Here is a 25,154-nt window from a genome sequence, read left to right on the forward strand (position 1 = left end):
AATCTCCGATCACGCCAAAATACTCGGAGAACGCCCGAGCATGCTGAGAAATCTCGAGTAACGAGCACACTCGCTCATCACTACCAGTGATGTGCCACGAGTACTTGCACTATGACCATTGTTTTCAGTTTAGTAAAGTATTGTGACCAAGTATTAAATGTATTTTTTTGTTATCTACTAGAAAATCCGTAATGTTTATGAAACCAACCCTACCAAGTTCAAAACTTTGCAGCAAATTCTGGAAGGAGAAAAAGAAATGCATGGGCCTCAATGGCCAAAAGTTGGTGCAACTCTAGCTTTGATGTGGTTAAAAAGGTAAGTTGTGTACAGCTTTATACAAATTATATTCTACTTCAGGAAGAAACTGGTTTTCGGTTAATTAGTGTAAAAAAAAAAATACAATTTTAATTATGTATCCTAAATGGACACAAACATTTTTACCACTTTGGGTTTAAAGCAGAGAACACCTAGCCCAGCTGCATTTAGGAGAGGAAATTATGTAAAACTAGATGGTGGCCCGATTCTAACGCATCGGGTATTCTAGAATATGCATGTCCACGTAGTATATTGTACAGCACATGTAGTATATTGCCCAGTCACGTAGTATGTTGCCCAGCTACGTAGTATATTGCCCAGCCACGTAGTACCGTATATACTCGAGTATAAGCCGACCCGAGTATAAGCCGACCCCCCTAATTTTGCCACAAAAAACTGGGAAAACCTATTGACTCGAGTATAAGCCTAGGGTGGAAATGCAGCATTTACCGGTGAATTTCAAAAATAAAAATAGATCATTATTTCCCCATAGCTGTGCCATATAGTGCTCTGCACCGTTCATTATTTCCCCATAGCTGTGCCATATAGTGCTCTGCACCGTTCATTATTGCCCCATAGCTGTGCCATATAGTGCTCTGCACCGTTCATTATTTCCCCATAGCTGTGCCATATAGTGCTCTGCACCGTTCATTATTGCCCCATAGCTGTGCCATATAGTGCTCTGCACCGTTCATATTTCCCCATAGCTCTGCCATATAGTGCTCTGCACCGTTCATATTTCCCCATAGCTCTGCCATATAGTGCTCTGCACCGTTCATATTGCCCCATATCTGTGCCCTATATGCTCTGCACCGTTCATACTGCCCCATATCTGTGCCCCATATAGTGCTCTGCACCGTTCATACTGCCCCATAGCTGTGCCCCATATAGTGCTCTGCACCGTTCATACTGCCCCCATATCTGTGCCCCATATAGTGCTCTGCACCGTTCATACTGCCCCATATCTGTGCCCTATATGCTCTGCACCGTTCATACTGCCCCATAGTAGTGCCCCATATAGTGCTCTGCACCGTTCGTATTGTCCCATAGTAATGCCCCATATAGTGCTCTGCACCGTTCGTATTGTCCCATAGTAGTGCCCCATATAGTGCTCTGCACCGTTCGTATTGTCCCATAGTAGTGCCCCATATAGTGCTCTGCACCGTTCGTATTGTCCCATAGTAGTGCCCCATACAGTGCTCTGCACCGTTCGTATTGTCCCATAGTAGTGCCCCATACAGTGCTCTGCACCGTTCGTATTGTCCCATAGTAGTGCCCCATATAGTGCTCTGCACCGTTCGTACTGCCCCATAGTAGTGCCCCATATAGTGCTCTGCACCGTTCGTATTGTCCCATAGTAGTGCCCCATATAGTGCTCTGCACCGTTCGTACTGCCCCATAGTAGTGCCCCATATAGTGCTCTGCACCGTTCGTATTGTCCCATAGTAGTGCCCCATATAGTGCTCTGCACCGTTCATACTGCCCTAGAGATGCTCCACATAAATCTGTGCCGCTGCTGCAATAAAAAAAAAAGCCATACTCACCAATCTTGATTGCAGCTCCCGGCGTCTCGTTCCGGCGTCCGGTCCCGGGGTCTCTGCACTGACTGATCAGGCAGAGGGCGCCGCGCACACTATATGCGTGATCGCGCCCTCTGACCTGAACAGTCAGAGCGTAGCGGAGCGACGCCGGGAAGATGGAGCGGCGCCCGGCGGCTGGAACGGGGACAGGTAAATATTACATACTTACCTGGTCCCGACGTCCGGCTCCCTCTGCCTGTCACACTGTCTTCGGTGCCGCAGCTTCTTTCTCTATCAGCGGTCACCGTTACCGCTGATTAGAGAAATGAATAGGCGGCTCCACCCCTATGGGAGGTGGAGCCGCCTATTCATTTCTCTAATGAGCGGTCCCACGTGACCGCTGAAGAGGGGAAGAGCTGCAGCACAGAAGACCGTGGGACGGCAGGGGGAGCGTCAGGATCGCTGGGACTAGGTAAGTATACCTCAGCGCCCTCGCCCCCTCACCCGCCGACCCTGCCACCCACCTTGACTCGAGTATAAGCCGAGAGGGGCACTTTCAGCCCAAAAATTTGGGCTGAAAATCTCGGCTTATACTCGAGTATATACGGTATATTGCCCAGCTACGTAGTATATTGCCCAGTCACGTACTATATTGCCCAGCTACGTACTATATTGCCCAGTCACGTACTATATTGCCCAGCTACGTACTATATTGCCCAGCTACGTAGTATATTGCCCAGCTACGTAGTCTATTGCCCAGTCACGTACTATATTGCCCAGCTACGTAGTATATTGCCCAGTCACGTAGTATATTGCCCAGCTACGTAGTATATTGCCCAACTACGTAGTATATTGCCCAGTCACGTAGTATATTGCCCAGCTACGTAGTATATTGCCCAGCCACGTAGTATATTGCCCAGCCACGTAGTATATTGCCCAGCCACGTAGTATATTGCCCAGCCACGTAGTATATTGCCCAGCCACGTAGTATATTGCCCAGCCACGTAGTATATTGCCCAGCCACGTAGTATATTGCCCAGCCACGTAGTATATTGCCCAGCCACGTAGTATATTGCCCAGCCACGTAGTATATTGCCCAGCCACGTAGTATATTGCCCAGCCACGTAGTATATTGCACAGCCACGTAGTATATTGCACAGCCACGTAGTATATTGCACAGCCACGTAGTATACAGCACAGCCCATGGAGTATATAACACTGCCTATGTAGGGTAGAGCGCAGAGCCACGCGGTATCTAACACAGCCCACGTAGTATACAGCAATGTGGGCACCATATCCCTGTTAAAAAAAAATAATTAAAATAAAAAATAGTTATATACTCACCTCCTGGGATCCAGCGGAGCTCCGGCGATAGGTGTGCGGCTGCCGCCATCTTCCGTTCCCAGGATGCATTGCGAAATTACCAAGAAGACTTAGCGGTCTCACGAGACCGCTAAGTCATCTGGGTAATTTCGCAATGCATCGCCGGGAATGGAAGATGACGGTCGGCGCGAGCGGCTCAGCAGACAACGGAGGGTGAGTATAGCAGGTTTTTTTTTTAATTTTTTTTTATTTTTAACATTACATTGTTTTACTATTGATGCCGCATAGGCAGCATCAATAGTAAAAAGTTGGGGACACACAGGGTTAATAGCGGCGGTAACGGAGTGCGTTACCCGCGGCATAAAGCGGTCCGTTACCTCCGGCATTAACCCTGTGTTAGCGGTGGCTGGAGGGGAGTATGCGGGTGCCGGGCAGTGACTGCGGGGAGTAAGGAGCGGCCATTTTCTTCCGGACTGTGCCCGTCGCTGATTGGTCGCGGCAAACAGCCACGACCAATCAGTGACTTGGATTCCATGACAGACAGAGGCAGCGACCAATGAATATACGTGACAGAAAGAAAGACCGAAGGACAGACGGAAGTGACCCTTAGACAATTATATAGTAGATAACTTACTGTAATTTAAAATTATTATAAAACACTAAAAATGGCTATCGGGTTTTGCACAGCAGCTGTAACTATTAATCATTCTAAAAGGCAAAACCCAGTGATACCAAATAGGCTTAGTTAGTTAAAGTGGAGTTATTGTAGTCATGACTGATTGGCAACTGGGGGAGTCAGTCACAAGGTGCAACAATACTTTGCAAGCACTGTGATGTTTGCAGACATTACATATATGTATTGCCGTAAATGTTGTGTATGAATGAATAAATTATGGAAGAAAAAAAAAATGGAGTAATGGGTCCAAGTGAAAAAGGTGTGGATTTGTTTTTATAAAATGTGATTTTACATTACAATATAGAACATTCAGCAAAAATTAAACATCTCATTGTTATTGAATTGGACAATAAGAATTATTGTCAAAAATTGGAAATGCTCTGTTTTGAGAGGTTAAATTACTATTGTATTGTCTAATATGTCAACGATAATCGAACATTGGTGTGGGGAGGAAAAGTGGGAGTGTATAAGAGAAAGAAGGAAAAAAAATCTTAAGACAACTTGGTAACATAGTCATCACATTAAGCCCAAGTGCGGTTGAAGAATTCAAATTTGTTTTTAATGCATGCGGTGAGATTCTCCATCTGTTTAGTCTCAAGTCTTAAGTGTGGTGTTTTAAGGCTACACTTTTTTTTTTTTTCACTTGGACCCCTTGAGTGCTGCTTCCATATTTGTTTAAATCTGTACATCCCGAATACTGTCTCAGCTGCTGCCGTAGAAGGGATTGCACCACTGACTGAAGATTGTGCTCCTGCTTTCTGATGGTTGGAGAATATGTATACAGTGGCATGTAAAAGTATGGACATCCCTGGTCAAAATTACTGTTATTGTGAACACTTAAAGTTGAAGTTAAAATGATCTCTAAAAGGCCTAAAGTTAAAGATGACACATTCCCTTTGTATTTTAGGCAAAAATATATATGCTTTAATCTTTTTTACATTTTAAAAATTAAAAAAGGGAAAACTGGCAGATGCAAAAGTTTTGGCACCCTGCATGGATGGTTCGCCCCCAGCAGTACGCCCCGGGTACACTTTGCCCCCGCACATTTCGTGCCCTACTTTTACTGCTGGGGACGAAATGTGCAGGGGCGAAATGTCCCCGGGGGAAAACTGCTTGGGGTGAAACATCCAAATCCCACCCAGTAGCACCCCCTTTTTGCAAGTATCACAGCTTGTAAATGCTTTTTGTAGCCAGCCAAGAGTATTTCAGTTCTTGTTTGAGGGATTTTCATCCATACTTCCTTGGAAAATTCTTCTAGTTCTGTGAGATTTCTGGGTTGTCTTGCATGCACTGATATTTTGAAGTCTAGCAACAGTTTTCCATGATCTTCAGATCAGGGGACTGTAAGGGCCATTATAAAACCTTCAGCTTGTGCATTTTGAGGTAGTCTATTGTGGATTTTGACTTGTGTTTAGGATCATTATCCATTTGTAGAAACCATCCTCTTTTCAACTTCAGCTTTTTTACAGATAGTGTTATGTTTGCATCAAGAATTTGTTGAAATTTCATTGAATCCATTCTTCCTTATACCTGTGAAATATTTTTTGTGCCATTGGCTGCAACACAACCCCAAAGTATAATTGATATACCCCCATGCTTACTGGTTGACGAGATGTTCTTTTCCTGGAATTCTGTGCCCTTATTTCTCCACACAGACCTGTTGATCATTGTGGCCAAAGTGTTCTATTTTACCTGATTGGTCCATAAAAATTGTTTCCAAAATAGATAAGGCTTGTTTAGATGTTTTTTTGCATACTTCTGATGCTGAATTTTATTGTGAGGATGCAGGAAAGTTTTCCTTCTGAGGACTATACCATGAAGGCCATATTTGTGCAGGTGTCTCTGAATAGTAGAACAATGTACCACAAACCCATAAAGGCAACAGGTTTCTGCTAATAACCAAGAAAAATTATCTTTCACAATTGGTGCAGAATCCAACCAGAGGAGCAGCACTTTTAGACCTAATACTATCTAATAGACCTGACAGAATAACAAATCTGCAGGTGGTCGGGCATCTAGGAAATAGCGACCACAATATTGTACAGTTTCACCTGTCTTTCACTAGGGGGACTTGTCAGGGAGTCACAAAAACACTGAACTTTAGGAAGGCAAAGTTTGACCAGCTTAGAGATGCCCTTAATCTGGTAGACTGGGACAATATCCTCAGAAATGAGAATACAGATAATAAATGGGAAATGTTTAAGAACATCCTAAATAGGCAGTGTAAGCGGTTTATACCTTGTGGGAATAAAAGGACTAGAAATAGGAAAAACCCAATGTGGCTAAACAAAGAAGTAAGACAGGCAATTAACAGTAAAAAGAAAGCATTTGCACTACTAAAGCAGGATGGCACCATTGAAGCTCTAAAAAACTATAGGGAGAAAAATACTTTATCTAAAAAACTAATTAAAGCTGCCAAAAAGGAAACAGAGAAGCACATTGCTAAGGAGAGTAAAACTAATCCCAAACTGTTCTTCAACTATATCAATAGTAAAAGAATAAAAACTGAAAATGTAGGCCCCTTAAAAAATAGTGAGGAAAGAATGGTTGTAGATGACGAGGAAAAAGCTAACATATTAAACACCTTCTTCTCCACGGTATTCACGGTGGAAAATGAAATGCTAGGTGAAATCCCAAGAAACAATGAAAACCCTATATTAAGGGTCACCAATCTAACCCAAGAAGAGGTGCGAAACCGGCTAAATAAGATTAAAATAGATAAATCTCCGGGTCCGGATGGCATACACCCACGAGTACTAAGAGAACTAAGTAATGTAATAGATAAGAAATAATGGTTTATTTTTAGGGACTCTATAGCGACGGGGTCTGTTCCGCAGGATTGGCGCATAGCAAATGTGGTGCCAATATTCAAAAAGGGCTCTAAAAGTGACACTGGAAATTATAGGCCAGTAAGTCTAACCTCTATTGTTGGTAAAATATTTGAAGGGTTTCTGAGGGATGTTATTCTGGATTATCTCAATGAGAATAACTGTTTAACTCCATATCAGCATGGGTTTATGAGAAATCGCTCCTGTCAAACCAATCTAATCAGTTTTTATGAAGAGGTAAGCTATAGGCTGGACCACGGTGAGTCATTGGACGTGGTATATCTCGATTTTTCCAAAGCGTTTGATACCGTGCCGCACAAGAGGTTGGTACACAAAATGAGAATGCTTGGTCTGGGGGAAAATGTGTGTAAATGGGTTAGTAACTGGCTTAGTGATAGAAAGCAGAGGGTGGTTATAAATGGTATAGTCTCTAACTGGGTCGCTGTGACCAGTGGGGTACCGCAGGGGTCAGTATTGGGACCTGTTCTCTTCAACATATTCATTAATGATCTGGTAGAAGGTTTACACAGTAAAATATCGATATTTGCAGATGATACAAAACTATGTAAAGCAGTTAATACAAGAGAAGATAGTATTCTGCTACAGATGGATCTGGATAAGTTGGAAACTTGGGCTGAAAGGTGGCAGATGAGGTTTAACAATGATAAATGTAAGGTTATACACATGGGAAGAAGGAATCAATATCACCATTACACACTGAATGGGAAACCACTGGGTAAATCTGACAGGGAGAAGGACTTGGGGATCCTAGTTAATGATAAACTTACCTGGAGCAGCCAGTGCCAGGCAGCAGCTGCCAAGGCAAACAGGATCATGGGGTGCATTAAAAGAGGTCTGGATACACATGATGAGAGCATTATACTGCCTCTGTACAAATCCCTAGTTAGACCGCACATGGAGTACTGTGTCCAGTTTTGGTCACCGGTGCTCAGGAAGGATATAATGGAACTAGAGAGAGTACAAAGGAGGGCAACAAAATTAATAAAGGGGATGGGAGAACTACAATACCCAGATAGATTAGCGAAATTAGGATTATTTAGTCTAGAAAAAAGACGACTGAGGGGCGATCTAATAACCATGTATAAGTATATAAGGAGACAATACAAATATCTCGCTGAGGATCTGTTTATACCAAGGAAGGTGACGGGCACAAGGGGGCATTCTTTGCGTCTGGAGGAGAGAAGGTTTTTCCACCAACATAGAAGAGGATTATTTACTGTTAGGGCAGTGAGAATCTGGAATTGCTTGCCTGAGGAGGTGGTGATGGCGAACTCAGTTGAGGGGTTCAAGAGAGGCCTGGATGTCTTCCTGGAGCAGAACAATATTGTATCATACAATTAGGTTCTGTAGAAGGACGTAGATCTGGGGATTTATTATGATGGAATATAGGCTGAACTGGATGGACAAATGTCTTTTTTCGGCCTTACTAACTATGTTACTATGTTACTATGTATGTAATTGCAGAGTCTGCTAAATCTTTCTGAAGATCTTTTGCAGTCAAGCTGGGGTTCTGATTTGCCCCTCTAGCAATCCTACGAGCAGCTCACTGAAATTTTTCTTGGTCTTTCAGACCTTATCTTGACCTCCACTGTTCCTGTTAACTACTATTTTTTATTTACCAACTAAGGAAAGGGCAACTTGAAAACACTTTGCTATCTTATAGCCTGAACAGCAATCTTCAAGTCTGACCACAGATTCTCAATTGGATTAAAGTCTGAACTTTGACTTCAAAACATTTCCACATTTTCTCTTAAACCACTCGAGTGTTGCTTTAGTGTTGCAGGCGCTGGTAAGCCACCTCCCTGCAGGACCCGGAAGCAGCCCCGCGTCCATTTTGGATCCGGGGCCTGCAGGGAGAAAGAGGTTTGAGACCCTCGGAGCAACACGAGCACATCGCGTTGCTCCGAGGGTCTCGGGGAAGCACGCAGGGAGCCCCCTCCCTGCGCGATTCTTCCCTATACTGCCGGAACACTGTGATCATGTTTGATCGCGGTGTTCCGGGGGTTAATGTGCCAGGAGCGGTCCCACCCCACCTCGACGGGATAGTACGTCATATGTCAGGAAGGGGATAAGCTGCACAGAATGCTGCAGGGCTGCTTGTGAGCCCATCTGCAGCAATGGATGAGCCGGAGCTCCCGTCGGTCTGCTGGAGAAGGAGCAGGACAGAGCCTCGGAGAGGTCCCATGCAAACACCCAGCCAAAGACCCATGGACGCAGTGACCAGGCCAGTCGCAGGGCCTCGTCTAGACTGAAGGATCCTGTTTGCTCCCCCAGTAATACGGTACCTACCTCTGCTGCCTGGGTAAGAGACCTTCATGAACGTGCCCTGATGCAGTCTTTTCCTATGTTTTTTCCTCAGGGGAAAAAATGCGTTGGTAAAATAAAGAATAAGGAGTGTGCACTATGTGGTTGCCCTTTGCCAGACGCCTACCCTAAAAGACTATGTCAGCCGTATGTGTGCGACAGACGGTAGGGAGAAAAGGAACTAATATATTTTACATTTTATAGCGGTAGTACTAGTTAAATTACATAGGGTTACATTCTTTCTGCTCCCATAGGTGGCGGAAGAAACTCCCGATTTTACTTCGAACCTAAGAGAAATCATCAGGAGAGAAGTAAGATTCCCTAAAATCCTTGTCCCAAGGGTAGCCTTCCAAGAGGAAAAGGGAACCTAGCGTTTCAGACTCAGACTTGTCTACTGCCCCTGGTAAAGAATGTGGTTCGGAAGCCTCCGTCTCCTCTGCATCCTCTTCAGAAGAGGATTCTAATTGGTTTTGCTTTCCGCTAGACCAGATGGACAGGCTGATTAAATCGGTCAGGTCCACCATGGGGGTGGCTGACGAAAAACCAGAGCTTTCGGCGCAAGACCTGATGTTTGGCGGTCTAGACCCGAGAAAGCGTAAATCATTTCCACTTAATGACAAAGTTCAGAACCTAATCGAGAGAGTGGGAAAAAAAACAGAAAAAAGGGCTACCTACCACCGGCCTTTAAACGGAGATATCTCTTTGACAGGGTTACAGTCTGTTTAGAAAGGATCGTAAAAATCGGAGAGGAGGAGGGGTTTGTCTCTATGTAAAGTCTTGTCTAAAGTCCACTTTAAGGGAGGATATTAGCGAAGGGAATGAGGATGTCGAGTCCATATGGGTTGAAATTCATGGAGGGAAAAATGGTAACAAAATTCTCATTGGGGTCTGTTACAAACCCCCAAATATAACAGAAAGCATGGAAAGTCTACTTCTAAAGCAGATAGATGAAGCTGCAACCCATAATGAGGTCCTGGTTATGGGGGACTTTAACTACCCGGATATTAACTGGGAAACAGAAACCTGTGAAACCCATAAAGGCAACAGGTTTCTGCTAATAACCAAGAAAAATTATCTTTCACAATTGGTGCAGAATCCAACCAGAGGAGCAGCACTTTTAGACCTAATACTATCTAATAGACCTGACAGAATAACAAATCTGCAGGTGGTTGGGCATTTAGGAAATAGCGACCACAATATTGTGCAGTTTCACCTGTCTTTCACTAGGGGGACTTGTCAGGGAGTCACAAAAACATTGAACTTTAGGAAGGCAAAGTTTGAACAGCTTAGAGATGCCCTTAATCTGGTAGACTGGGACAATATCCTCAGAAATGAGAATACAGATAATAAATGGGAAATGTTTAAGAACATCCTAAATAGGCAGTGTAAGCGGTTTATACCTTGTGGGAATAAAAGGACTAGAAATAGGAAAAACCCAATGTGGCTAAACAAAGAAGTAAGACAGGCAATTAACAGTAAAAAGAAAGCATTTGCACTACTAAAGCAGGATGGCACCATTGAAGCTCTAAAAAACTATAGGGAGAAAAATACTTTATCTAAAAAACTAATTAAAGCTGCCAAAAAGGAAACAGAGAAGCACATTGCTAAGGAGAGTAAAACTAATCCCAAACTGTTCTTCAACTATATCAATAGTAAAAGAATAAAAACTGAAAATGTAGGCCCCTTAAAAAATAGTGAGGAAAGAATGGTTGTAGATGACGAGGAAAAAGCTAACATATTAAACACCTTCTTCTCCACGGTATTCACGGTGGAAAATGAAATGCTAGGTGAAATCCCAAGAAACAATGAAAACCCTATATTAAGGGTCACCAATCTAACCCAAGAAGAGGTGCAAAACCGGCTAAATAAGATTAAAATAGATAAATCTCCGGGTCCGGATGGCATACACCCACGAGTACTAAGAGAACTAAGTAATGTAATAGATAAACCATTATTTCTTATTTTTAGTGACTCTATAGCGACAGGGTCTGTTCCGCAGGACTGGCGCATAGCAAATGTGGTGCCAATATTCAAAAAGGGCTCTAAAAGTGAACCTGGAAATTATAGGCCAGTAAGTCTAACCTCTATTGTTGGTAAAATATTTGAAGGGTTTCTGAGGGATGTTATTCTGGATTATCTCAATGAGAATAACTGTTTAACTCCATATCAGCATGGGTTTATGAGAAATCGCTCCTGTCAAACCAATCTAATCAGTTTTTATGAAGAGGTAAGCTATAGACTGGACCACGGTGAGTCATTGGACGTGGTATATCTCGATTTTTCCAAAGCGTTTGATACCGTGCCGCACAAGAGGTTGGTACACAAAATGAGAATGCTTGGTCTGGGGGAAAATGTGTGTAAATGGGTTAGTAACTGGCTTAGTGATAGAAAGCAGAGGGTGGTTATAAATGGTATAGTCTCTAACTGGGTCGCTGTGACCAGTGGGGTACCGCAGGGGTCAGTATTGGGACCTGTTCTCTTCAACATATTCATTAATGATCTGGTAGAAGGTTTACACAGTAAAATATCGATATTTGCAGATGATACAAAACTATGTAAAGCAGTTAATACAAGAGAAGATAGTATTCTGCTACAGATGGATCTGGATAAGTTGGAAACTTGGGCTGAAAGGTGGCAGATGAGGTTTAACAATGATAAATGTAAGGTTATACACATGGGAAGAGGGAATCAATATCACCATTACACACTGAACGGGAAACCACTGGGTAAATCTGACAGGGAGAAGGACTTGGGGATCCTAGTTAATGATAAACTTACCTGGAGCAGCCAGTGCCAGGCAGCAGCTGCCAAGGCAAACAGGATCATGGGGTGCATTAAAAGAGGTCTGGATACACATGATGAGAGCATTATACTGCCTCTGTACAAATCCCTAGTTAGACCGCACATGGAGTACTGTGTCCAGTTTTGGGCACCGGTGCTCAGGAAGGATATAATGGAACTAGAGAGAGTACAAAGGAGGGCAACAAAATTAATAAAGGGGATGGGAGAACTACAATACCCAGATAGATTAGCGAAATTAGGATTATTTAGTCTAGAAAAAAGACGACTGAGGGGCGATCTAATAACCATGTATAAGTATATAAGGGGACAATACAAATATCTCGCTGAGGATCTGTTTATACCAAGGAAGGTGACGGGCACAAGGGGGCATTCTTTGCGTCTGGAGGAGAGAAGGTTTTTCCACCAACATAGAAGAGGATTCTTTACTGTTAGGGCAGTGAGAATCTGGAATTGCTTGCCTGAGGAGGTGGTGATGGCGAACTCAGTCGAGGGGTTCAAGAGAGGCCTGGATGTCTTCCTGGAGCAGAACAATATTGTATCATACAATTATTAGGTTCTGTAGAAGGACGTAGATCTGGGTATTTATTATAATGGAATATAGGCTGAACTGGATGGACAAATGTCTTTTTTCGGCCTTACTAACTATGTTACTATGTTACTATGTTACCCCTTGGTGAGCATGTGGGATAAGGCACCAAAATTAGACGCAGCAGTGGCTAAGGCTTCTAAAAAATCCTCTATTCCTTTCGATGACATGGCTTCTTTGAAAGATCCACTTGATAAGAAGGTAGATTCGTTTCTTAAAGGGACTTGGGAGATGTCGGCTGGTGCTCTAAGACCGGCAGTAGCTGCGACATGCGCAGCCAGTTCGATGATGGTCTGGCTGGACCAACTTGAATCTAAGCTAGAAGATGGAGCCCCTAGGGAATCCATGTTAAAATCCCTGCCGACAATCCAGAATGCTGCTGCTTTTCTCGCTGATGCGTCCGCAGATTCTGCAAGACTGGCAGCTAGGGCTGCAGGGTTAACAATTGTGGCGTGCAGGGCCCTATGGCTGAAGTGTTGGCACGGCGTCATTCAGGCCATATCCCGTCTTTGCTCTGTCCCGTGCGAAGGAGAATACCTGTTCGGTCCGGTTCTAGACGAACTTCTGGAGAAGGCCGGAGATGAGGAAAAGAAATTTCCCAGTCTACCGACCACCTTTTATAGGCGTCCTTTCACGGGGAAAAGAGAGATTGGAGGTGTCTATCGACCAAATATGTAAGTCTGCTACTTGGTCTTCTCCAAACACATTCTATAACCATTATAGATTAAACCTGGGTGCTTTCTCTGACCTCTCTTTTGGTGTAAGGGTGCTGCAAGCCGTAGTCCCTCCCTAAACAGTTTACTCTCTGTAATTTTCTGTGGTGCTGTCATGGACGACCGATAAAGTCTGTTACTCACCGGTTAACGGTGTTTTTCGGAGTCCATGACCGCACCCGCACATACCCCCTCCGTCTTCTTAAGTTCTGGGTGTACACCTCTTCCTTTTTTTGTATATTCCACTCATTGTAGATAGTTAGTAGTAGTATCATTGTTTATAAATTATGTTGTTAACCTTGGTGGTCCTCTTGTGCTCTGTAAACCAACTGATGCATGGGAGAGGTGCCATCCTTATGTATCTGTAGGTTTCCTGTTCCTGAAGGGCGGATCCCCTCTCTGTGGTGCGGTCATGGACTCCGAAAAACACTGTTAACCGATGAGTAACTAAGACTTTTGCATCATCCATCTTCCCCTCAACTTGGACCATTCTTCCTGACCCTGCTCCCAAAAAAAACATCCCCACAGCTTGATGCTGCCACCACCCTTTTTAACTATGGTGATGTGTTCTTTGGGTGATGAGCTGTGTTGGTTTGACTCCAGACATGACATTTACTTTGGTGGCCAAAAAGTAAAATTTTGGTCTCATCTGACAATGGCACCTTCTTCCATACATTTTGGGATTATCCCACATGTCTTTTGGCAAATTCAAAATGAACCTTTCAATTTTTGTATGTAAGTAAAGGCTTTTTATGGCCATTCTTCCATAAAGGCCACCTACAGTCATGGTCAAAAGTATTGACACCCCTGCAATTCTGTCAGATAATACTAATTTTCTTCCTGAAAATGATTGCAAACACATTATTTGGTATTATCTTCATTTAATTTGTCTTAAATGAAAAAACACAAAAGAGAATGAAGCAAAAAGCAAAACATTGATCATTTCACACAAAACTCCCAAAATGGGCCAGACAAAAGTATTGGCACCCTCAGCCTAATACTTGGTTGCACAACCTTTAGCCAAAATAACTGCGACCAACCGCTTTCGGTAACCATCAATGAGTTTCTTACAATGCTCTGCTGGAATTTTAGACCATTCTTCTTTGGCAAACTGCTCCAGGTCCCTGATATTTGAAGGGTGCCTTCTCCAAACTGCCATTTTTAGATCTCTCCACAGGTGTCCTATGGGATTCAGGTCTGGACTCATTGCTGGCCACCTTCGAAGTCTCCAGTGCTTTCTCTCAAACCATTTTCTAGTGCTTTTTGAAGTGTGTTTTGGGTCATTGTCCTGCTGGAAGACCCATGACCTCTGAGGGAGACCCAGCTTTCTCATACTGGGCCCTACATTATGCTGCAAAATTTGTTGGTAGTCTTCAGACTTCATAATGCCATGCACACGGTCAAGCAGTCCAGTGCCAGAGGCAGCAAAGCAACCCCAAAACATCAGGGAACCTCCGCCATGTTTGACTGTAGGGACCGTGTTCTTTTCTTTGAATGCCTCTTTTTTTTCTCCTGTAAACTCTGTTGATGCCTTTGCCCAAAAAGCTCTACTTTTGTCTCATCTGACCAGAGAACATTCTTCCAAAACGTTTTAGCTTTTTCAGGTAAGTTTTGGCAAGCTCCAGCCTGGCTTTTTTATGTCTCGGGTTAAGAAGTGGGGTCTTCCTGGGTCTCCTACCATGCAGTCCTTTTTCATTCAGACGCCAACTGATAGTACAGGTTGACACTGTTGTACCTTTGGACTGCAGGGCAGCTTGAACTTGTTTGGATGTTAGTCAAGGTTCTTTATCCAACATCCGCACAATCTTGCGTTGAAATCTCTTGTCAATTTTTCTTTTTCGTCCACCTCTAGGGAGGTTAGCCACAGTGCCATGGGCTTTAAACTTCTTGATGACACTGTGTACGGTAGACACAGGAACATTCAGGTCTTTGGAGATGGACTTGTAGCCTTGAGGTTGCTCATGCTTTCTCACAATTTGGTTTCTCAAGTCCTCAGACAGTTCTTTGGTCTTCTTTCTTTTCTCCATGGTCAATGTGGTACACACAAGGACACAGGACAGAGGTTGTCAACTTTAATCCATGTCAACTGGGTGCAAGTGTGATTTAGTTATTGCCAACACCTGTTAGGTGCCACAGGTAAGTTACAGGTGCTGTTAATTACACAAATTAGGGAAGCATCACATGATTTTTCGAACCGTGCCAATACTTTTGTCTACCCCCTTTTTTATGTTTGGTGTGGAATTATATCCAATTTGGCTTTAGGACAATTGAAGATAATAATACCAAATAATTTGTGTTTGAAATCATTTTCAGGAAGAAAATGAGTATTATCTGACAGAATTGCAGGGGTGTCAATACTTTTGGCCATGACTGTATATGGAGTGTACGGTTTATTGTAGTTATATGGACAGATACTCCAGTCTCTGCTTGGGAACTCTGCACCTCCTTCAGGGTTCTCTTTTAGTTTTTGTGCTGCCACTGATCAACACCCTCCTTGCCCAGGCTCAGAATTTTGGTTGCCGGCCCTCTGTTGTCAGATTTGTTGTACCTTATTCTTCCCATTTGGTGATAATTGATGTGATGGTGTTCCGGGGGACTTTGTCCCTGATTTTTGTTTGTAGATCTTCATGGTGTTGTTTGGTTAGTGATGCCTTTTGCTTACTGGTGTTGCAGCCTCTGTTGCCTTTCAGAAAAGGTGTGTGTATATACTGACATACTATGTGACACTTAGATTGCCCACAGGTGGACTTCATTTCACTAAGCATGTGACTTATAAAGGTAATTGTTTGCACCAGAAATGTTTAGGGACTTCATAGCAAAAGAGGTGAATACATATATACATTCCAATTTTTAGCTATTTGACTCCATAAATGTAATTTCTGCCTATATTTTTCGCACTTCACCAACTTCAACTATTTAGTACTGATGTATCACACACAAATCGTATTACAAAAATATTTAAACACAGGTTGCAATCTAAAAAAAAAAATGTAAAAAGCCAAGGGGGTGAATACTTTAGCAAGTCACGTGTGTGTGTGTATGTGTTTATTTATATGTGTATTTATATTCTACAAAGGTTCTTATGGCATGTTTTGATCAAACTTTATGGTCCCACCAATCATGAGGCAACCTCATACAGATGGCCCCTAAACCAAGGTGACCTATATTTGTAATACTTGCCACTGGCATGTTTACATTTTTTAGGAGGTGCTGACTAATTTTTATTATATATTTTTTTTGCACTGCATTGTATAATTGTGGTTGTGACTGCCTCATTCTAGGTCAGGCACTTCTCCACCCTCTCCCAGGCTGGTAACTAGGGCAAGTAGAAACCAGTTCTATTCTGCTTGTAAGGTAGTTTTAGAGTCCGAGTCCTAAGAGAGGCGAGTCTGTAAGTTGTTGCAACCCATCTGTTTGGATGCCTTCTACTAGAGGGTGGGCCAACAGAATCTGATAAAAATATGTGCAAAGAGCCGCAACTTTGTGTGTATAGTAGTGATGAGCGAGTATACTCGTTGCTCGGGTGGTCTTCGAGTATTTGTTAATGCTTGGAGATTTAGTTTTTGTCCACGCAGCTGCATGATTTACTGCTGCTGGACAGCCTGAATACATGTGGGAATTCCCTAACAAACAGGCATTCCTCACATGTATTCAGCCTGTCTAGCAGCCATAAATCATGCAGCTGCGGAAACTTAAATCTCTGAGCACTAACAAATAATCGGAGATCACCCGAGCATGCTCGGGAAAACCCAAGCAACGAGTACACTCGCTCATCACTAATGTATAGTAAATATAGGTGAAATGTAATTTGAATTCAGTGTCTGCCTATAGCTCCGTGCCTGCAGAGCGCCGCTGCATCTGTCCTAGAATTTGGAGTGAAGTACATGCTCATACTTGTCTATTAATGGATTAGAAATAAATGTGCAGTATTAGGCTATGTGCACACGTTGCGGATTGGGGTGAAGAATTTTCCACACAAAATCTGCATCTCCTGGCAGAAAACGCAGGTGCGGATTTTGTGCGTTTTTGTTGCGGAATTGATGCGGATTTTCTGCACTTTTTACCCCTGCGGATTTCTATAATGGTAGGGGTCATAAACGCTGTAGCTCCCCAGAAAAGAAGTAGCATGCTACTTCTTTTGATCCGCAGTGGATTTTATGCGGATTTTTCCGCACCATTAGCACAGCTTTTTTTTTTCTATTGATTTACATTGTACTGTAAATCACTGTGCGGAACTGCAGCGTTTCTGCACGGAAAAATCTGCTGCGGATCCGCACTAAATCCGCATCGTGTGCACACAGCCTTAGTGTTTATGAAAAGGTATACAGTTTTACGTTCAAGCTAAAGATCCCCATCTCGGCTAAAAATAAACCCATTTCTACATACCCAGCCTTGAGATTTTTGTGGGGGGGAAAAAAAATTTGCATGCACCCATGTCTGATAACTGAAATCTCCAATAAGTAACAGATCTACCGTGTACAGCAGGACTGAAAAATTGCATTGGGGGTAATTTTTAGTTTTTCTTCATCCAAATTGTACAAATTTAATTCCACCATTGTCAGCAAAATGCCGAAAGCTCTGGAAAGACTCGAAAGCAAATCCAATGAATCTTGAAGGTCTATTTTCCAATTTTCGGCAACTATTACTTTTGTTCTGTATTTTTACACTATTCACTCGCGCTCCGTTTTTATTTACATTTTAAGACCATATGAGTCCTGTATTAAATGTCCATGTTGGCGATAGCCAAAAAGTCTATTTTTTTCCTTTTGTGTGCCTAAAACATACTACTTTATCCATAGGGGTCTAAAATTTATTCAGGTATTATTACAAAGCATCTCTGATGGAGAAAGGGATGAACAAAACCCAAATCACATTAAGGTCAATGTAACAAAGGCTTATGAGATCGCACTTAAAAAATACCACGGCTGGGTCGTACAGAAACTATTCCAGGTAAGGGGAGCAAGAATCTATTTATATATTCTCTGAAATTCTAGAAAAACCCACAATTTCTGCTATATAGCTCTTCATCAGGATGGAGAACGTCGGATTCCTTCACTAAGCATTGAATTGGTTTTAATTTATGCCGTAAAGGAAACCTGACACAGGTTTTACCCCTTTAAGTTATTAGGAGCACTTTATCAGCCTCCTAATATCGTTTTTAATGATTCCTGTGTGAAATCTAATCTCTTTCAGTATGTTTAAAATCGATGCTTAATGTGGACATACATTGCTCCTGGATTAGTTCTGGTTTGTGAGTCCTTCCCTCAGGGTGGCCATGTCACACCTACAGTGAAGTGATTGACATCTGGCATGTGCCAGTAGAGCAGGGAGGAGGAGAAAGGTGACTTCTTCCCTTTCTCAATACACATGCTGAGATGTCAATCATGCCGTTGTGGGCATAACATCAGTGTACCTTGGGAGTGATGATTCCAGGCTAGGCTGGGTAACCACATGCCCATATTAAAGAAAAAAATGGATAGAAGAGTAGGACTGAACTAGTTTTTAGTTATTGTAGGCCATAACCACTAGATAGCTGTGTTCCAAGCCCTTATTTTGCTGAATGCTAGCTTTCTATACTCCTCTATAAACCTGTATCCTAATGCCAGACATCTCTGATGGAAGCTATATCTCCTTCATTGAAAAACATTACATGTGTTGAAATCTAAAATCCCAATTCTTCACCCCCTACCAAATTTGTCACTGTTAGACTAGTGGTCCTTGTACCACCAAAAACAGTACGACACCCTCAGTGAATTCCTCCACACACGCCCAGTATGATTCTCCAACTGTAATCCCCACACAGCCCTTCCCACAAGTATAATGGCCAGAAAGTGCTCCATACAGTATAATGTACCTCACATAGTGCTATACACAGTGTAATGGGCCCCATATAGTGCTCCATACAGTACTGTATAATGGGCCCCACATAGTGCTTCATACAGTATAATGCACACCACATAGTGCTCCATACAGTACTGTACCATTGGCCCCACATAGTGATCCATACAGTACTGCATAATGAGCCCCACATAGTGCTCCATACAGTATAATGCGCACCACATAGTGCTCCATACAGTACTGTACCATTGGCCCCACATAGTGCTCCATACAGTACTGTATAATGGGCCCCACATAGTCCTCCATACAGTACTGTATAATGGGCCCCACATAGTGCTTCATACAGTATAATGCGCACCACATAGTACTCCATACAGTACTGTACCATTGGCCCCACATAGTGATCCATGCAGTACTGTATAATGGGCTCCACAGTCTTCATAAAGTACTGTATAATGGGCCCCACATAGTGCTCCATACAGTATAATGCGCACCACATAGTACTCCATACAGTACTGTACCATTGGCCCCACATAGTGATCCATGCAGTACTGTATAATGGGCTCCACAGTCTTCATAAAGTACTGTATAATGGGCCCCACATAGTGCTCCATACAGTATAATGCGCACCACATAGTGCTCCATACAGTACTGTACCATTGGCCCCACATAGTGCTCCATACAGTACTGTATAATGGGCCCCACATAGTCCTCCATACAGTACTGTATAATGGGCCCCACATAGTGCTTCATACAGTATAATGCGCACCACATAGTACTCCATACAGTACTGTACCATTGGCCCCACATAATGATCCATACAGTACTGTATAATGGGCTCCACATTGTCCTCCATACATTATAACGGGGCAGTGAATTGCTTTCCATACAGTTTAATAGCCCGATAGTGCTCTATATTATATAATGGGTCCCACATAGTGCTCCATACAGTATATTAGGCCCCACGTAAAAAATAAATATTCACCTCTACCCATTCCCCGACTGCTCCTGTCTCTTCATGGTGTCTTCAAATCTTCTGCACATCTTGGTACAGTGGGCGGATTGCAATGACCGCTGAGAAATCCGACGCAGAAGGAGAATGGTGGGAGAAGCAGGCACAGCTGATGCTTCCTCCTCCATCATTGCTTGCACCTATATCTTCATCTAGGATGCTGATGTAGTGGAAAGTGATGCAGGCCAAATTTACTTGCCCTGCGGGCCAGAGTTCAACATGTGTGCTCTTGACCATTAGTTGAAACAAGAAATTTAAAAAGTGAAATCTAGGCAAATTATTTTCTGTCATGGGTACGTCAGAAGATCACTTTGGTGATTGGCACGATTTCAGATGCCACCGATGCCAAGAACTGGATTCTATAGTGCAGTTCAAAGTCTCTAGCATTACTCATAGATTTCTGGAAATTTTATGCCATCTCATAGATTCATTGATTTTTCTTAGAACCTCATGTTTCCTGTAAGAAAAATGCATTTGTAGCGTAAAAGAGGTTTAGATGCTCAGTAGGCCGCCCCTATCATTTTGTCAGTCATGACTATAGAATTCACCGATGAGCTCACAACAGAAGACTTTCTCTTTCCTTAAAATTGAAAAATGCAGTTAGTATTATTTTTTGCAGTAAGACACTAGGATGCTGAATAACATTGCAATTAGGAGTGGATTATTTCTTAAGTGTTTTCTAGGATTACGATATTGACCGGTCCTTAGAATAGGTCATCAATATCAGATTATGGGTGGCTCAGTGACTGATAACTGACAACTGAACCCATCAGCTATGATGGCTACCAGGTATAAGTAGAGAACAAAGCCAGTACAGTACTGCTCCAATCAATGTGTAGTTGAATTACCTGAGAACTGTATCAGCTCCTATTCAGGTGAACAGAAGCTGAGCTGGAGTATTCCGCAATGGCTACTATATAGTGGAAACCGAACAGCACAGCTTCTTCATTCAGTTTTACACTTTTATGGAGCTGAACACAGTTACCCCACCCATTGTGGTATTCATAACCTATTAATCCCCCACCGATTGTGGTATTGATAATGTATTAATCCCCCACCGATTGCGGTATTGATAATGTATTAATCCCCCACCGCTTGTGGTATCGATAACGTATTAATCCCCCACCCATTGTGGTATCGATAACGTATTAATCCCCCACCAATTGTGGTATCGATAACGTATTAATCCCCCACCAATTGTGGTATCGATAACGTATTAATCCCCCACCCATTGTGGTATCGATAACGTATTACTCCCCCACCAATTGTGGTATTGATAACGTATTAATCCCCCACCAATTGTGGTATTGGTAATGTATTAATCTCGCACCGATGTGGTATTGGTAACATACACTGCGTGCAGAATTATTAGGCAAGTTGTTTTTTTGATCCCATAATACTTTTTTATACATGTTGTCCTACTCCAAGCTGTTCAGGCTTGAGAGCCAACTACCAATTAAGTAAATCAGGTGATGTGCATCTCTGTAATGAGGAGTGAGGAGGGGTGATTTCTAATGACATCAACACCCTATATAAGGTGTGCTTAATTATTAGGCAACTTCCTTTCCTTTGGCAAAATGGGTCAGAAGAGAGATTTGAAGGGCTTTGAAAAGTCCAAAATTGTGAGATGTCTTGCAGAGGGATGCAGCAGTCTTGAAATTTCCAAACTTTTGAAGCGTGATCACCGAACAATCAAGCGTTTCATGGCAAATAGCCAACAGGGTCGCAAGAAACGTGTTGGGCAAAAAAGGCGCAAAATAACTGCCCATGAATTGAGGAAAATCAAGCGTGAAGCTGCCAAGATGCCATTTGCCACCAGTTTTGCCATATTTCAGAGCTGCAACATTACTGGAGTATCAAAAAACACAAGGTGTGTGTGATACTCAGGGACATGGCCAATGTAAGGAAGGCTGAAAAACGACCACCTTTGAACAAGAAATATAAGATAAAACGTCAAGACTGGGCCAAGAAATATCTTAAGACTGACTTTTCAAAGGTTTTATGGACTGATGAAATGAGAGTGACTCTTGATGGGCCAGAGGCTGGATCAGTAAAGGGCAGAGAGCTCCACTCCGACTCAGATGCCAGCAAGGTGGAGGTGGGGTACTGGTATGGGCTGGTATCATCAAAGATGAACTTGTGGAACCTTTTCGGGCTGAGGATGGAGTGAAGCTCAACTCCCAGACCTACTGCCAGTTTCTGGAAGACAACTTCTTCAAGCAGTGGTACAGGAAGAAGTTGGTATCATTCAAGAAAAACATGATTTTCATGCAGGACAATGCTTCATCACATGCCTCCAACTACTCCACAGCATGGCTGGCCAGTAAAGGTCTCAAAGAAGAAAAAATGACATGACCCTCTTGTTCACCTGATCTGAACCCCATAGAGAACCTGTGGTCCCTCATAAAATGTGAGATCTACAGGGAGGGTAAACAGTACACCTCTCGGAACAGTGTCTGGGAGGCTGTGGTGGCTGCTGCACGCAATGTTGATCGTAAACAGATCAAGCAACTGACAGAATCTATGGATGAAAGGCTGTTAGTGTCATCATAAAGAAAGTCGGCTATATTGGTCACTAATTTTTTGGGGTTTTGTTTTTGCATGTCAGAAATGTTTATTTCTAAATTTTGTGCAGTTATATTGGTTTACCTGGTGAAAATAAACAAGTGAGATGGGAATATATTTGGTTTTTATTAAGTTGCCTAATAATTCTGCACAGTAATAGTTACCTACACAAACAGATATCCTAACATAGCCAAATCTAAAAAAAAACCACTCCAACTTCCAAAAATATTAAGCTTTGATATTTTTTGAGTCTTTTGGGTTGATTGAGAACATAGTTGTTGATCAATAATAAAAATAATCCTCTAAAATACAATTTGCCTAATAATTCTGCACGCAGTGTATTAATCCCTCACCGATTGTGGTATTGATGATTTATTAATCCCCAAAGATCTGGTACTGATGACATCCAAAGGGATCATAAGCCTGTACACTTCCTTGGGTTCTACTCCACAATTCAGTTGAAGGTCGAGTGTATGTTCTAAATGTGTTGGTTTTTCTTCTGTATTAACAGCAACATGTGTCTTCTGTTATTTAGGCTGCTCTATGTGCTGCTCCGTATAAAGATGACTTTCTTAAGGCCCTTTCCAAAGGACAAAACGTGAAAGAAGAAGAGTGTATAGAGAAAATCCGCCAGTTCCTGGTCAACTACACCACCACCATTGAAGCAATATATATAATGTACAACAAGATGGGCGCAGAGCTGGATTACAAAGCCTAACTACCCCTCTTACAGACTTAACCCACTCACTATCTTTGGCTACAACTCAGGACATGGCCTCTTTTCTTCTGTCTCCAGGAGGTGTGTAGCGGATACGTGGAACATTCACAACAAAAGACGCCTAATGAAAGTGCTCTGCTCAGCACTATGCCTATATTGATTTCTCGCCCCAATGACTTGAATAATCTGTAAAGTGGATTTCCCTGCAAAATGTAGACGTGACCATACACCAGTATATTACGGATCGGTTATTAGATTTGTTTTTTTACTTGCAGAGATATTTGCAGTTTCTCGTTTTGTTGTGGCAGGCATGTTGATTGCCGCTAACTTGCTGGTATAAAACGCAATATCCACGTAATAATTTCCATAGAAGCCACATTAAATATTCAAACCTATATAGCTGCGCTCACGTTTGCTCATCTGCCACAACTGAATCACGCCAATATTTCTCAAAGTAAAAGTAGTAGCCAACTTAGTAAACCGGTTTCTAATACGTGACATGCTAATATATGGTAAATCTTTACATTTTGGGTACAATTCCTCTTCATCTTGGCAGGTACGTAGCGGACAGATCTAACATGGACAGCTACAGATTTTCATCCTTTCGGTTTTGCTTTTTTTTTTTTTTTTTTATTAACAAAGTGAGCGTATTTGATGGTATGTCTTTAAAATGATCTAGTGTTAGTTAATCTAATAATGGTGTGATGTGTTCCAGGACAAAATGTCTAATATTCAGGAGTACGTCCTAACATAAAATGACCATTTTATTCCCAGAAAAAAAAGCAATACATTTCCAAAAAGATTCGCCTATGCGATCTGTAAAGTATATTTTATGAACGACTTGCATCACCCATGGAATAACAACAATTCTGGAGCATCTTGTCTTAAACATGTATTGTGCTTTTCCTCTTGTAAGTGTATGAATAAATTGACAACTGGGCGAGTTTCAGCGGTCACTTTCAGCACTGATTTGATAGCGTTCATGTGGACAGACACAGATGACAAAGGGAATTAATGAACAGTTGTCAATTTATTCAGCAACAGAGGAGCAAACTTGTGTAGACTTTTTTATTCCCTATCAAATAATGCATTTGTGCACTGTAAGTTTTATTAACCTTGTCTGGATGTTCTCAAATCACACCATGCACTACACTTGGCACGCTACAGCTTTCCTATTGACTTCAATGCAACCAGAGGAGTATTCTCACATACAGTACGGAGCCGCTCTGCTGCTTGGTTCACTTTGCTGCTTTCACCCATTGTGGTACCTTTCTGTTGATGAGCCTCCATTGAAATCTGAAACCTTTTAGTGCCTTAATATCTCTTAAAATGAGTCACGTTATTCATGGACTGCCTTATCCTTTATCAATTTTTTCCTTTTTAACTGTTGTGTGAATTTTATATGCATAATAAAAATATTTGTCATTGACGTCCTCCTGCATGTCTTTCTCCCCATGGGTCGCTCTCCCTCCTATGCACTCCTCTCCCCCTGCTTTCCGTCTCTCCCAGGGGGCATGCCCAGATCACAGCAGGAGCAGCACAATGCAAGGTATAGGGTTGGCGGGCGACCGCTGTCTCCTATGCCCAGGGCTGCCGTATTTGCAGAGTGTAAGTGATGTGCAGCGACTCTTACACTCCTGCAAAGCAAAATGGCAGCCCCCAGTGTCTGCAAAAATAATAATAATAAAAATTAAAGTTAAATTTAATTTTGTATTAAACGTAATTGTTTATATAAACAATCATTTTTAATCCAAAAAAAAATTGCGCCACCTTTTCTTTAAGCTGAACCTGCATGTAGTGGATGGGCTTTTGGTAAATTACAGACTCTATAAACATGAACATTCAAATATGCTGACCCTGCATGAGAGAAAGAAGTAAGCCTCCGGTACAAGCCTCTATTTATTTGAAGGGAATCTGTCATTAGGATTTCACA

The 25,154-nt window shown here is 42.4% G+C and overlaps 1 protein-coding gene across 1 annotated transcript in view; it reads left to right on the forward strand.

Annotated features, from left to right (window-relative positions):
• The window catches only part of GLTP (glycolipid transfer protein), a 94,887-nt gene extending 70,237 nt beyond the window's left edge, over positions 1-24,650 (forward strand). The window contains exons 3-5 of the mRNA XM_069759342.1: positions 182-315; positions 17,888-18,038; positions 23,039-24,650. Of these exons, the coding sequence (XP_069615443.1) occupies positions 182-315; positions 17,888-18,038; positions 23,039-23,221 (468 nt within the window). The 3' untranslated portion in view covers positions 23,222-24,650. The remainder of the gene's footprint in view (positions 1-181; positions 316-17,887; positions 18,039-23,038) is intronic.
• Positions 24,651-25,154: the final 504 nt, after the last annotated feature.

The sequence above is a fragment of the Ranitomeya imitator genome, chromosome 1, assembly GCF_032444005.1.
Source record: "Ranitomeya imitator isolate aRanImi1 chromosome 1, aRanImi1.pri, whole genome shotgun sequence".
In the NCBI taxonomy this organism is placed as follows: Eukaryota; Metazoa; Chordata; class Amphibia; order Anura; family Dendrobatidae; genus Ranitomeya; species Ranitomeya imitator.